The following is a 15,155-nucleotide window of genomic DNA, read 5'->3' as shown; positions in this document are numbered from 1 at the left end:
CACCTCGTCCCCCGCTCCCTGCCCAACAGGTACCCGCCTCGCCGGCAAACGGCGGGGGGGGAGCCGGGAAGTGAACCCTGCCCCCGCCCCGGCGGGCGCACACACACACACAGACACACGCAGACGGGAGAGGGCGAGCAGCAAACTCGCCCGCCGCAGTCGGACGGCAGCCGGCAGAGGGGATTTCTCCTCGCCATCACCAGCCCCATGCCCCCCCGAGGGGCCTGCGGCGCCCGGCGTCACCATCCCCATATCCCCCCCCCCCCCCCGCTGTTTTGGGGGGTCCCCCCCAACACTCACTTGGCGAATGGGCCCCCCAGGGCGCTGGAGGTTATCTCGTCAGGCGGAGGAAGAGGGGTCGGCGCTGCTTCTGGTCTCGGGGTGGTCGGAACCACGGGCATCCCGGTGTACATAGAGACGCAGATCAATGTACTCGGTGCGGCTACAGAGGGGGAATCACAGTGCGGTCTTCCACAGACAGACAGACAGACATACCCAACACGGCGTGTTTGTATGTGCCTCTGTATCTAGCTGGATGTATGTGGAAGTTTGCATGCTCTGTACGAATGCATGGATGCACGTATACATGCGTTAAGGTATGCCTGTAGAATGTACACACGGAGGAGAGAGAGAGATGCGGTAGACCGAGCGACATGGATTTGTGTGTGTATTGGGAACTTTAGAATAAATGAGGATTTTCTGCGGTGAGAACTCGGAAATGTGACAGCAGCCAAGTGTATGCAGGGGAAAAAATAGTTTGGGTCTGCATATCATGCGTCTTTTGACTCCGCTAAGAACAGCACAGATGCGATTTTTAGCGACTTCAGTTCTCCTCAGGTGTGTGGAGCTTTGCACCAGGCGTCAGGGTAATAAGAATATTCCCCTTTGCTTTCAGAATGGGAAAGGGCAAAATTTCACTTGCGTGACAGTAATTTGGAAGCAAAAAGCTCTGCTAGAGGTGATCGCTTTACTGTGATCAGAAATCTCGGAAGCATAAATCTTTGCTTCCTCCTCCCTTAGACATAAATTCCAAGTTCTGGGGGAGTCGTTTTTAATTATGACATTACGTTTAAAAAAAAAAAAAAAAGTTCTGCTGGAAGATGCAATCTTGCTTTTAGAATAACTCCTACATGATGCCTAGAAGAGCTGGCTGGAGAGAGTTCTGTTCCCGAAGTTATTTATTGAAGGAACGAGACAGCTTAGGGAAAATCCGCTGTGAGCCAGGCAATTAATTCCCAGTCATGCACTTTAGGGTTTTTTTCAACCTAAACGTCTCTTTACTGGATTATACAGCAGTTCTTTCGTGTTGACTTTGGCTAATTGCAGTTGCTGTGAATTGCTAATAATCACTTGTTACAAGACTTGTGCTCTTTTCTGTCGCTAGCAGAGAAGTGCAGGTGGACTCCAGACCGCCTGCTGCCTTGAGAAAAAAGGGAAGGGAAGGGAAGGGAAGGGAAGGGAAGGGAAGGGAAGGGAAGGGAAGGGAAGGGAAGGGAAGGGAAGGGAAGGGAAGGGAAGGGAAGGGAAGGGAAGGGAAGGGAAGGGAAGGGAAGGGAAGGGAAGGGAAGGGAAGGGAAGGGAAGGGAAGGGAAGGGAAGGGAAGGGAAGGGAAGGGAAGGGAAGGGAAGGGAAGGGAAGGGAAGGGAAGGGAAGGGAAGGGAAGGGAAGGGAAGGGAAGGGAAGGGAAGGGAAGGGAAGGGAAGGGAAGGGAAGGGAAGGGAAGGGAAGGGAAGGGAAGGGAAGGGAAGGGAAGGGAAGGGAAGGGAAGGGAAGGGACGACAGGAGCTGGGGGGTTGCCTGGATTTCACCACAAATAGCTGTATGACAGTGCGCCTTTTTTCAGGCGCGGGCCGGTTCAGCAGCACGCCGATCCGCTGACGGGAACTTTGCAGAACCACCGGCGCTGCCGGGGCGTGCGGGAGGCGGGACGGGCCGAGCGGGGGAGCCGCCGCCTCTCAGCTGCGGCAGAAACTCCCGCCGGTGCCGGTGCCGGTGCCGGCGGCACAGGGCTCCGCGCTGCCGCTAACGACACCGCCGCACGGCAGCTTGCGGAGGCCACGACCGCTTTCGGGCAGCCGAAGGTTTATCTGACGGCTGGTGCTTATGGAAACGTCACTCGGGGCTCCGAGGTGGCGGTACCCACGTCCCGGCTCGCAGCGCCCGCGCGTGTGGAAGCCAAGGACGGGAAGCGCCCCGCGTACGGAGAGGGCTGCCCCCGCGCTGGCCACACACAGGGAACCGCGTCTATTCGCACACCCGCTCAAGCCGGATGAATCAAAGCCCGGCCCGCCCCCGGCCCAGCAAACTGCCGGGGAGATGCCGCGGCGGCGGCTCCCGCGGTCGCGGCCGGAGCGGGCTGCCGCTGCCCTGCTCGGGCTGCTCTGCCGGCTGCGGCTTGGGGCGGGGGCGGCCGGGCGGCCTCCCCCTCTGCCGGCGGCCGGGCGGCCTCCCCCTCTGCCACCGCCCGGGCGGGGCGGCGTAGGCGAGCCCGGATGGCACGGCGGCAGAAACGCCCGGAGGAGAAGCGCACCGAGCGGCGAGACGGCGAGCCCGCGGCCGGCGGCGCCGGGCTCTCGGCAGCCCTGCGCCTCGGGGACGCCCCCGGCCCCTCCCCGGCCCCGGCTTCCCGGCGGCGGCGGCGGCGGCGGCGGCGGCTCCGCCTCTTCGCCCGTCCCGCCCTCGCCGCCTCCTGCCGCGGCGGCGGGATCCTCTGGCGGCGGCTGCGGGAAGCGCGGCGGAACGGGACGGGACGGGACGGGACGGGACGGGACGGGACCGGGTTGCCCCCCGGCCCGCCCCCAGCCAGCGGCAGAGCACTCGGTTGCCCCTGTGGGGTGACCGTGTGCCGTTACCGGTGCTGTAGGCGGCCATCGAGTCACCCAGCCCGCCGGGAAAACCCTCGCAGTCCGAGACTGACTGCTCCCCTCTTCCCTTGCGGTGTGACAGCAAGCCCCGAGGCTCGAGTGGAGCTTTATGGTTCATTAATTATGGCCTCCTTCCCCTCAGGCTGTAAGGAAAAAGAAAAGGTAGCGCGTACGATTTTCGTTCTCTTGTCCTCGGTGGGCTACGCCTTAATGCCAAAGGAATACTTTAGCGCCGCCTCATCCCTCGGTCATTTCTACTTGTCCTCTTTTCTTCACACTCACGTGCTTTTTCTCTTACTTTTAAGCACACTCTCTGCCTTTGCTGAGCCTTTTCGAATTGTGTATTCAGGTAAGGATCGTGATTATCCAGCGCACGTTTTTAACAGAAGAACATTTTGTCGTACCCTGTAGTGGCAGTAAAACGTTTATATTCTGTAGCACAATAAAATGGACCCACATTTTAACTTGCCTTTCATTGCATTTTCAACAGAGGGCGACTATCTTTTCAAGCAGGGATACCCTTGTAGTATTTCTTGTGCAGGGGCGTAAGTCAGAGCCTCTGCCCAGCTGCGCAGGGAGCTAGCTGGCATAAATAAGGGGGGAAACGCAGAGGGAGGGAATCGGGCTTACGGATCGAGTGTCTCACTTGCTAGGATGGGGTACCCCCTTTCTAGCACTGAACAGGTTCCTGAAATTGGGCACCTGAACTTCTCGGTGATTCAGTGTCGAAGGAAAGCCCTCACTGGTGGCTTTCCTGGCATCCCAGTGGCTAAGGCTGCCACCTACACCACGGGCAGCACAGGAGGGAACTGGGGCTGCTCTGAGACGAACAGGGAAACCTGTCTCCTACAGCTCCTGGAGTCCTCCAGCTGGAGGCTTGTTAGAGATTTATTAGAGACTAGAGCCGGTTTATTCTTGCTGACGGTCTCTGTCGCTCCCACTGGAAGCACTCTGCTTTGTACAAATAATTAAATCTGCCTTGCGGTAGGAAGTTGAACCTCAGAGGTCCAGACAATTTCTGTGTGCCCTCAGCTCTGTCCTTCAGCACAGGGCTCCCCACTCTCTTTGGCCCACAGGCAGGTGTCCTGGTTTCGGCTCGGATAGAGTTAATTTTCTCTCTAGTAGCTGGTACAGTGGTATGTTTTGGATTTAGTATGAGAATAATGTTGATGACACACTAATGTTTTCAGTTGTTCCTAAGCAGTGTTTAGACTAAGCCAAGGATTTTTCAGCTTCTCCTCCCCAGCCAGCAAGAAGGCTGGAGGGGCACAAGAAGTTGGCACAGGACACAGCCAGGGCAGCTGACCCAAACTGGCCAAAGGGGTATTCCATACCATGTGACGTCATGCCCAGTATATAAACTGGGGGGAGTTGGCCTGGGGGGATTGCTTCTCGGGAAGTGACTGGGCATCGGTTGGCAGGTGGTGAGCAATTGCATTGTGCATCACTTGTTTTGTATATTCCAATCCTTTTATTATGATTGTCATTTTAGTATTGTTATTATTATAATCATTATTAGTTTATTCCTTTCTGTTCTGTTCAACTGTTCTTATCTCAACCCATGAGTTTTACCTTTTTCCTTCCGATTCTCTCCCCCATCCCACTGGGGGGGGAGGGGAGTGAGAGAGTGACTGCGTGGTGCTTAGTGGCTGGCCGAGGTTAAAGCATGACAGCAGGATATAGAGAATCCCTTCGGATGCTGCCGTAAACCGTGACAACAGGATATAGAGAATCCCTTCGGATGCTGCCGTGCTGCAGCTCTTCAGCAGCCTCACATACGCTTGCTGGCAGAAGCATGGGCATTGAGGGCAGGCAGGCCTGGACCTCTGGGGCCGGGTGACCCCTGAGCGGTTGTTCTGAGGACGTCGGTAACACCAGCCTGCAGTGAATGAACAACGGAGCCCAGATCCACCGAGGCCAAGACTGCTGTGGGTGGCTGGTTGCAGCTGTGTTATCATATATGTGACGAGTTATGTGGTATTTTTTGTCCTATGTGTAGTCCATCAAATTTTCCCACCTACAAATGCAACCTATCATTGTCGGTCCAGTGCATTGCAATCTATCAGTATTTCTCAAAAAGTCTCCAAATCCATCTAACTGAAATGAGCTGGTATCTTCAATCAACACTCTTAATTTCCTTTTCACTTGTTTTTTAGCCAGGGCCGATTGAAACAGCAACTTTTAAGACATGATGACTGTGAGAAGTGATAATTGCTTTTGAGGATGGCAATGAAAAGGCAAATAATGCAGTAAAGAATGGGACACTTACACTTGAGTCTAAATTAGTGGTAATCCTAGGAAGATCCTTCAGAAGTCCTTTGGGCTTCATAAAATCTAACTTCCATTCTTTCTGTCTTTCTCAAAATTGAACAAATGTCCATAACAAAATAGTGGGAGACGTAAAATTGGTAAGTTGAGAAAGTCATCCGAGACTGTCACCATGCGATGGCCTTATTTAAGTGTTTGCACTGACATAAAAACATATTAGAAGCCAGAGAGAATTCAAAGAATTTGATCAAACACTCCTTTAGAATAATTTAGGTTCCTCTGAACATTTCAGTGTCAACTCCAATCTGAGGAGCAAGAGTATAAGGGGAAATGTATCCTTATTACAAAGAACATTATCTCCAGATTTAAAAAACAAATAGCTGTGCAAGTGCTGCATTCATCTTGTCTGCATAAGCTGAATAGCAAAGCAGCTTCATTCAGTTTTCTTGAAAGTTTAATTTATATGTTGAGCAAGAATTTTTGAAAGACAGGTTTATTTCATAAAATCATTTCTTTCTCAGTTTTGTACAGATATGTTTGGTTATTCCACAGAGGGCATATTCCATTTAGAAAAAAGCAGAACACAATTCAAGATAACAGAAGAGGGCTAAGCTTTAGAAAATACATTGTTGCCTAAATTCATCCTTGGAGTAAGCTGGCACAGCTCAAATATCAGAAATAAAAACCTTTTCCATTCTATTTGACTTGTTCTTTCATTCTTAATAGGCGCAAGTGAAGAAATTTGGCAGTAGACCTGCACACACTTAGTCTCCCATGCTGAATTGTTGTAATTCACTTTTCAACTCTTTTTTCATGAAAGCATACAGGAAAAACCCAATGACAAGCAATTCCTGTTTATTACTCTCTTTGGCCATGACTAAGCTGTGATGTAGATGTGCCCCACAGGGTCCCAGCTCACCCATACTGGGGACAGTGACACAGCTCACCCCACTCCTGAAGGCCCAAGCTCCTTCCAGAGGAAACCAGAGCAGGTTGATGCACATCCAGATACTGCCCCAGCCTGGAGCAGGACAAGGCCAAGGTGTTTACTTTGAGCCAGGATCTGGGAAATGCTCCCATCTCCCACAATTCAGATGACATCAGTGAGTAACAGTCTACCACACAAACAGTTCCACTGACTGCAGAGAGATTTAAATTGTCAGGTGTTGTGTAGTGCGAGGCAGTGGCATTTAAGTATTCCAGCCTGGAATCAATCGGCTTATTGCAGCATCTCCCAAACTGTGGGACAACACCTACTGTTCAGGCAGGAGCACATGCTGCGAGGTGGCTTCTTCTTCTATCATTTCAATTCTCAGCAATGACTAGGAGTGCATGGGATTCTCCAAGAAATGTAAGGTGGATGGTTTCTTCAAGAAACTTCAACCTGGTTTAGCAAATCCACGATAACAGAATGAGCTCTAATTATTTTCTGCCTTTACCTTAAAGCACAGAAAGTGACAGTCAATGTAACTGGAAGAGATTTATATATAGAATGTCTGTGGTGCCATATGCTTTTGGCAGGTAATTATTAGGTCCTCTACTCATCTGGTAAACTCTGATAAATTGTTTACTAAAGTAAAACAAAGGGCCTGATCATGCAACCATGCAACTCTGCTGTTTGCAAGTAGTTCCACATTCAGTGAAGACAGGGAGGCTTTACACTAAGTAAAATAGGTCAGATTTAGAGCTCCCGGCACTGTGTCTGCAATGGAGACCAGAAAATGATGCAGAGCCATTCAGGGCAAGAGTCAGACTTGGGTGTAAGCAAATAAAACAAAGCACAGAAGACTGTGGGGCAGACAGAATGGCTCTGGAGAAGATGCTGTAAGGATCGCTCCGAGTTTCTCATTCATGTAGCAAAAAACCTCACACTGGAGGTTTTTTGTGGAAGTCTGAGGAAAGCCTCCTCCGGAGGTTCGCAGATTGTTCATAGTTTTCCACCATTTAGTAAATACAGGCTCCGCATTGTCCCAGAACCACTCTGGTGCCACTTTCACATGTACTCTGTGGCCTAGGGTCTGACTCGGCATTCCTGCGCTCCAGCCTTCTCTTGCGGAAGAACATTTGCTGAGTAGCTATATGGGATCAGGAGAAAGGTCTGGATAGCGCAGTATCCTTCCTCTGAAAGTGGCCAGAAGCAGAGTTTTTTGGGGGAAGAGGAACAGGGCACATATATGAGATATTCCTCCCAAGTACTCCTTTGGCTTCTAGCAATCAGCGACTCAGCATCCTGATATAGTTTCAACCTATTTAGAGAATTGTGCAGAAGTCCCACACTCCAGATTGAACTTGAACCCACAGAATGTGGTTTCAGTCAGTGACTGTCCAATTAGTTCCTTAATCTTTGGAACATAATTGTTCAATAACTGTATTTTAAAACTGTCTAACTACCTAATCTTCCTGTGAAATAAAAAAAAAAAAACAAAACCAAAACCAAACCCACCTTGTTTTTCATGTAACTTGAATGTTTGGCATCTGAGGGGAAGAAGTGCTAAAAATCAAGCTTTGCAATTGCAAATATTATCATAAATAATAATGTGTGATAAGAAAGCTTGAGCCTGTGCCACCTGTAGGCTGCCAGAATGGTTGGGAAGAGAATTGAGCTCACAGGTACTGATACATACCTGCCAACAACATGGTAGTGTGTGTACATATGGGGTCAAAAAAAACCGGTAAATGATCAAGGGGACTATCTCCTGACGGGTCCTCACCAGCCCACCCATCATCCTCAGATGCCTGGTTGAGGAAGATTAATTTGGTGCATTATGCTGTGTCACTGATGTTGCTAGAGTCATATCTCATCTGTTATTCTGGTGAGACCAGAAATAGCAAGCTGTTGATAAACTGATTCCTAGCAAGAAGCCTTGTCCAGCTGTGTTACCCAGCACACATCCATCTGCCACGACTGTCAGTGGCAGACCCTATCGTCACCAACCACAGGAAAAGACTCGAGGGCAGTGAGCAAGCGCCCATCTGCAGGGCTGCAGGCAGACTGCCTCAGTGATTAACAAAACCCTTCCATGCCCCTCATTTCATGGTCACTTTGCCTTGCCACAGGAGGAATGCGCACCCATATGAAGTGCTTAGAAGAAAAGTTCTCCAGGTGTGCGTGTCCTGACTAAGAGGAATTGTTACGTTTGCTAGCCCTGACAGCATGTTAGGCTCACCACTCCTTGAGTGGATATTCAGCCTCTAGGAGCCTAGCATGGTATTCATTGTACATCTCTATGGCCATAGGAAGAGGCAGAAGAGGTTTGCAGCTGAGAGGGTCTGTCTCGCATATGCAGAAAGAGCTGCACCCCTCTGCCAGTTGCCAGGTGGTTTTAGCTGTTTCAGAGGTGCTCAGTGAGGGCATCACTGGGGACAGCCCGCACAATCTCTGTGCACTTCACTACACTGCATCTCTGTTGGACTTGGCAAAGCTACATGCTCTTCACGGAGAAAACGGGAGGTCTTGTTGGCTCCAACCTTTTCATGGCAATAACCTGCATGCAGGAAAAGAAATAGCTATGGGCCTTTATAAAGTTTCACCTCCCAACAGACTGCAATTTTTCACTGTTTTTGATCCCCAAAGGGCCAGATTCATTATATTCAGATACCTTTATCCCACTTTTGAAAACAAAGAAATGATAAACAAGGAGGTGTGTGGCTGCTCGGGGCCACACAGGAAGCGTACATGAGAACAGAGATCCAAATCCTCCCTTGGCTCAGGATAGCACTGTAACTAATGGATAGGCATGCCCCTCCCCTGCTCCTCTTTACCAGCTTCCAGTCATCCGCTCAGTCCCGTGGCTTCTCCGTGGCCACTGAGAATTTGCAAATTTTTAATTGCACAGCATCAAACAAAAAGCTGCAAAAAGGAATAGGTGCGTGAGATTTTTTTTCTGGGCAATGTTTAGGAATGAAGGGGATGAAGAGAAGACACACAAGAAGCCCAGACAGCTCCCCGGTCCCGGACCAGACCCTCACCTCAAAGCGAAGCACGAACTCTCCACTCTGTCCCAAACAGAACATAGGGCTGATGCTCCATAGCAAGATAGCACCTAATTCTGAAACGTCTCGATTCACTGTCTTCACTCAGTATGTACCTTTCTGGGCAACAGTGAGGATGCGTCATGGGCACACATGTGATCGAGTGCGTGCATGTGTGCTTTCCAATTCATTCTTCCAGCTCTTGTGATTTTTTGGTCTCTCTAAAAGGATAACCAGTATAAGAATGACATTTTACAATCGAATGTTGAATGTGTTTTTTATTTAAACATTAAGATTAAATTACAAAAGCTTCTGGGACAAGGAAAGGATGCCAAGGAGGAAAGAGCTGAAAACTCAGATTGCATTTTCTCATTCATTGTAAAAGCAAAACACATTGGCAGCAGCAAGGCGTTTTATAGAAAAGTTTCAGATGGACAGTACAAAGACCTTTCTGTCAATATTGTCACTGAAACACCTTGCTGTCACGAAGCACATCTTTTTTTATGATCACACTTCTTGGTGTTGGCTGATTGTTTTTCACTGTGGGAAACAATAATTAGTGCAGATTTACTGTAATTCTTTACTGTTAATCTCTGCTAATATGATGCAATCTTCTTCTTGGGAAAATGGCCAAACATCATTTACTTTACCCTAATAAAAATGTCTACTGCTGTTGTTAAAAGTTTTATTTGTACAAGTATGTTCCTAATCTATGTTAATTTCATGCAATATATCTCTAATTTTTGGAGTAAATACTGAGAATCATTCGAGAAAATTCCTTGGAATGCAAAATCCAAACAAACTTTGTATTTTTTTTAAGGGCAAGATTCCACCACCTTTATTTACACAAGTAGCATCCTGCTCCCTATGTTATTTCACTGCAAGCTAGAGGCTCAAGCAGTGAAAATCAGCATAGCCCCATTAGGATTTACTGCATTGTATTAACCTCCAATGAAAATTGGGCTGAGCAGTTTTTTCTGTGGAGTAATACACTACCTATAACCAGTAAAGGTGCTCAAACATAGCCCTACACTTAATAATTTGGCACATTTAGAACTGGCGTTACTCAGTAACTTATCAGATGACAATAGTGGAGCTCTTCTGTAAAATATAGGTTAAGCCTATATTTGTATGACTGTACACCTGAAGTATAAAAACCACGATATGTAGTACACTTGAACAGTTAAAAAATATAACTTATTTTATTTGTAAACTATCAATGCAAGATACTCAGCAGCAAAGAAGCCATGTTCAATGTCTTCTGATCTTTTATAAAGATCTGTTGCTGTAAGTAATATAATCGTCTCTGAAACATCTGAGGTTACATGTAGAAACAATCAAGGCAATATTATTTGTACATATTATTAAACATGCAAAAAACTTCCTGAAGAATATTGCCCAAATGTAGAAAGTCGTCTGGATCTCAAATTTTCCTTGGTAGCATCTGCTTTGTAAGTATGGCTCACATGTGGCTTTAGAGTCCTTCAGTTTATTTTGGAGAATTGGCACCTTTAATAACAGGCTCCCTATTCAAATATGTGGCCCAATAAACTAAGTTAAAAGTTCCAAACAGCACTGGAAAAATTATCCGGGACATTTTGTCAATCTTACTGATGCTGTTGTAAGTCTTTTTGCTTTCAGCAGGCTTTTCTTCTGCAGACTTCACTGGAGCAGATGCAGCGTTTGAGATGACGGATGGGGCTGAATCCTTTGGCATGTTTGGTGCCGGGGTCATCTTCCCAGTGCTGTAAGTATTAGTTGATTTATTTCCTAGCAATTGGTGCTCTTTTTTCTGCAGTGTAAAGAACAAAACGTTAGACTGCAGGAACAAAGCCGAAACACGTTCTCAAGATGTTAACCCAAAAATCTAAGTACCGTAATCAATCATGCTAACGAATGCCTGTTGGCTATTCCGACTTTGACTACTAAACAGCTGTTTCTGCCTTGACTTTATAGCCCTTACTCAGCTTAAACTTTCCTTGATGCCAGAGAAAGCTAAGAGCAGCCAGCCGGACCCGGATCCCACCTGGTGTGTGTATTAGCATCTTCTTTTGTCAGGGCGATGCTGTCCTGCACCTGCAGAGGTTGCTGCCCTGCGGGCAGCTGCCAAGACATGAACCTCACCTTCCTGGCTGCAGCAAGGAGTGTGGTGCCGGGCTCACTGCCCCTGCCAGCTTGCCCTCTTTGTATTGCTCTTTCGGGATGCCTGCGGGTACAAGCTCTCTCTAGGAGATCATTTGCTAAGAGTCAGTCCTATTCCAAAATTTTCATTTCAGCGTGAAACCCAAAAGTTCGTTTTTTTCACAGGGCTGCTATTTTGTCTCTTTTTTATTGGGGATACTGTAGTTGGACCCTGACTCAGGGAGCAAAATGTGAGCTTTGCCATTTATTTGGGAGAGCACATAGGGACTGCTCTGCCAAGATATGTTTCATAGTACATGTCTGCTATTATCAGAAGTTTGGTCACTGAAATCCCATGCCACATGTACTCAATGCCATATAACCTTCTGAAAATGCTCCTCTTCATATAGATGGTAAAGAATGATAGTTTATCTCCGTGAAGAGATGGCAGCATATTTCCTTGAAAATTTTCCTCTATAGGAAGGTGAAAGTATTCCATGAGGTAATTAAATACCTTTTTCACAAAGAAGCTGAAAATTGTCCATTCAGTTATTTGAACTATGCTGAGTACCTGCTTTTTATTCTAGGTATTTAAAAAATGTACGGTAAGCACCTTGATTTTAGCAGCTTCCAGGGCTTTTTTGCCATCCCATGCCCAACTCCTCTTGGTGAAATAATTGACTGTTGCAAATTCAATCAATGCAGAAAATACAAAGGCATAGCAGACAGCTATAAACCAGTCCATTGCAGTAGCGTAGGCCACTTTTGGCAAAGAGTTACGGGCACTGATACTTAAGGTGGTCATGGTGAGGACTGTTGTTACTCCTGTAAAGAAGGAAAAAAAAAGAGACAGAGATCAGTTTGGTAGTCCTTACAAGATCCCTAACGACTTACAAGCAGGCCCCAATTCAGCAGGATAGCTGAGGCGGCCACATGAAGTCAGTTAGCATTTGCGTATTACGCTCTGAAAGAGTAAGATACTTTGCTCTCCAAGAAAAAATGAAAGCCTCCACCCTCAGGTGATTACTTCTGTGGTGTTCTGGTTATCTCTAGTTATAGCATACTTAAATAAGTATTTTTAGGGGTAATGCAAACCCACCTGTTACATAAACCAGAACCTTACCGGTATTTTATCCCTGTATACTGATGCATGGCATGTATAAAGCATCCCTCATTAAGGAGTACATTGTAAAATCAGTGAGCAACCTGTTTAGCAGTAACTGTCAGAATAAAGTGGGATTACAGAATTTATTTTCTTACATGGAGATTTTATGTATGAAATTGTTGGATGTTATTGATTTCCTTGGCTGCAGCTCCTCCTTTCCCCATAGGCCAGTAAATGACAGAGCTGCCACTACTTCCCTATGGGGAGGATGCCCCCAGTAGAACAAAATTCAGCTCTCAGTTACAGCTTTGTAAACCTAGACTGGGTACCACTGGTCAGCAAAGTGGTGCTGGTACCTGTATTCTCCCCATACAACTTGCTGAACTGATTTTTGGTCAAAGCTGCCAACTGATTTCAGTAGGTTTGTACAGAGGAACGACCCTTTTAAGAACAGCTGAATGAAGTTTTACATAATAAACTGTTCCCGCTCCCCTCATTTTTCATCTAGGGAAAATTTTGTATTTCATCAACCTTCGCTTAAGACTGTGTTTATTTTCTGCAATCTTTTAGTGATAAATAGAGTAATTTAAGACACCCCAAAGGATTTTTCCTTGACAACTTCTGTAGTAAATATATGTTTTCTAAATGCAAAATCCTATTAATTTGTTTGATGGTAATGGAGATAATTGTCAGTAATTAACCTCTACATGGTTTTCCCAGATAAACATCTTAAAACAGAGATAAACAAAATGTCTTGAAGCGAAATCCGTTTCAAATGCTTAGCTAGAGTATACTCTAAATATGACAATATGTATGCTTTTTTGTTCTAAGCCATCCAGTATTTTACCTGAGTGGAAAAAAACCCCCAAAATCGCACCAATCTAGTTCTTCTATCTTCTGTCCTTAACCTTCATATAATTGATTCTCGAGCAATTTCTTTCATAACTTTACCAAAAAAGCCCAGACAGTGTTTTTAAATGCGTTTTGAGTTTAAACTGGAAGAGAACAAGGGACCATCTAGAGCATCTCAAGCAGAAATAAGCATTAGTGCACTGTGGTTTTGTTACAGCAAAACAATTCCACAAGCCAGACCGGTCCTTCTCGCGTGCTGGGAGAAAGTGGGATACTCACCAAAGACAGTCCTAGCAGGGACAGATTCTCTGTTTAGCCAAAATGACACTTGTGATAAGATCACAGTCATAATGCAAGGAAGGTACGTCTGGATGACAAAATAACCGATTTTTCTTTTCAGATGAAAATGGGCTGTCATAATAGTATATTCACCTAGAAGGAGAAAAAAATGTACATGTGGGTAAAATAAGGGAGGCTTACTGATTTAGGGACTTAAGCAGGCCAGCTCCACCCTCCCCCTCCCCATTTGAGGATACCATGCAGCCATTCTTAATTGCATGAAAAATGTCTGGGATTCTGTGCTGTGGAAAACCAGGACTTGAGACAGAGGTGCTGCTAGATCCTGCTAGTCTTCACATTCAGTCCCTAAAAGCAGAAGACGACTGACTACTCCTACTGCACTGAAAAGCTGCAGTCCTTTTATGCACCTGGGAAGTCTTGACATTCAGAAGCTTAAAAAATTCAGGTTGCTGGTACTGCCTCAGTCCTGCCTGGTTTTGACTCAGTTCTACAAACTGTCTTACCAGAGTAACGATTAAGGCCATCTACTCTTAGAAACCTGATTTAGCAGCAGGAGTTAACCTCATTAGGGAAACTGTTATTGCCAAGCCATCAGTTTTCAAGAATGAGACCAGGTCCAGACATTCCTTCTGCACCACACTTTGGGGACTGCCTGTCCCAGTGTCAATGCTGCCAAAATTGCAGCTTTGCACATGGATCCTGGGATGTCTTATTGATCTGAGTACCCAAACCCATCAGACTGCTTCTCCTGAAAAAAAAGTCCCTCTAGTGCATGCAGTTTGCTTAGAATTTGGTACACCTTAGCCCTTGCAAAGATAATCTTTTTCTGGATAGACATTGTGCCATGTCTTGTTCACTTCTGCAATGAATATTGTACTGCCTGCATGGAGAATTCACTGAAAGCTGCCACAGCAGTGCTAAATTCCATGTCTTTTTTATATGCCAAATTCACAGCATTGCCTTAATCTGTCTTTTGTCAGGTCCTCTGAATTTCAATAAAAGCCTAAAAAAATGCACTCTAAAATCGACAGACCAGCTGTCACCTTCCCTAATGTTTCAGAAAAAATCAAAACTCAACTGGTTCTTTCAGACTGTTCCTGGAAAACCATATAGTTGTTACTGAAGGCTATGATGGTAACTGCTCCCCAAAGCCAAAATCTTGCTAGCTAAAGACAGGCTACTATTTGCCTAGGAAAAAATAAGAGTAAAAACAAAATGCAAGAATAAAAACCAACCAACCCCTTCAAGCCCTAACATCTCCGCTCACATTGATATCAAATTAATTTAAAAGCATGCATCATTCAGCTGGGTACTGATGAATCAGAGTAATGCCTGTTCTGAAATATATATTGTCCTCCAAGAACAAAACAAATATAGCTATAATCTCTGTTGGAAGACTTGACTGTTAGTCTCTATAGACCAGCCACAAAAGGAAAATCTGTAACAGACTGATTCTGCCTTGAGTGAATAGCCCAAGTTGAGCTGTGGCCAGCATTGCTAAGCAGTTAGATTTGGCAGATTATTTCTAAGTGACAATATGGCTAATTAGCAGAGAACAGGTCTACAGTGAAAGGGCTTTTGCAGGTATAGCTGCACTGATATGTTATGCTAGAGGAGCTCTGTTACTCTGGATGAAGTGTACAGACCTTGTTCGTGCTGAGGATTTTAGACAG

General features: G+C 46.3%; 2 protein-coding genes across 4 annotated transcripts in view; both read right to left on the bottom strand.

Annotated features, from left to right (window-relative positions):
* GABRG3 (gamma-aminobutyric acid type A receptor subunit gamma3) overlaps window positions 1-413 on the bottom strand; it is a 331,516-nt gene extending 331,103 nt beyond the window's left edge. Inside the window, exon 1 of the mRNA XM_049834265.1 lies at window positions 301-413. Within this exon, the coding sequence (XP_049690222.1) occupies window positions 301-413 (113 nt within the window). The remainder of the gene's footprint in view (window positions 1-300) is intronic.
* Window positions 414-9,385: 8,972 nt separating this feature from the next.
* The window catches only part of GABRA5 (gamma-aminobutyric acid type A receptor subunit alpha5), a 58,048-nt gene continuing 52,278 nt past the window's right edge, over window positions 9,386-15,155 (bottom strand). For all 3 annotated transcript variants that reach the window (XM_049834268.1, XM_049834266.1, XM_049834267.1), the window contains exons 8-10: window positions 13,462-13,614; window positions 11,839-12,050; window positions 9,386-10,896 (exon numbers count right to left, since the gene is read on the bottom strand). In XM_049834268.1, coding sequence (XP_049690225.1) covers window positions 10,594-10,896; window positions 11,839-12,050; window positions 13,462-13,614 — 668 coding nt within the window. In that variant the 3' untranslated portion in view covers window positions 9,386-10,593. The remainder of the gene's footprint in view (window positions 10,897-11,838; window positions 12,051-13,461; window positions 13,615-15,155) is intronic.

The sequence above is a fragment of the Accipiter gentilis genome, chromosome 31 (genome assembly GCF_929443795.1).
Source record: "Accipiter gentilis chromosome 31, bAccGen1.1, whole genome shotgun sequence".
Lineage (NCBI taxonomy): Eukaryota > Metazoa > Chordata > Aves > Accipitriformes > Accipitridae > Astur > Astur gentilis.
The sequence above is the reverse complement of the archived record's forward strand: the minus strand, read 5'-3'. Positions and strand labels throughout refer to the sequence as shown.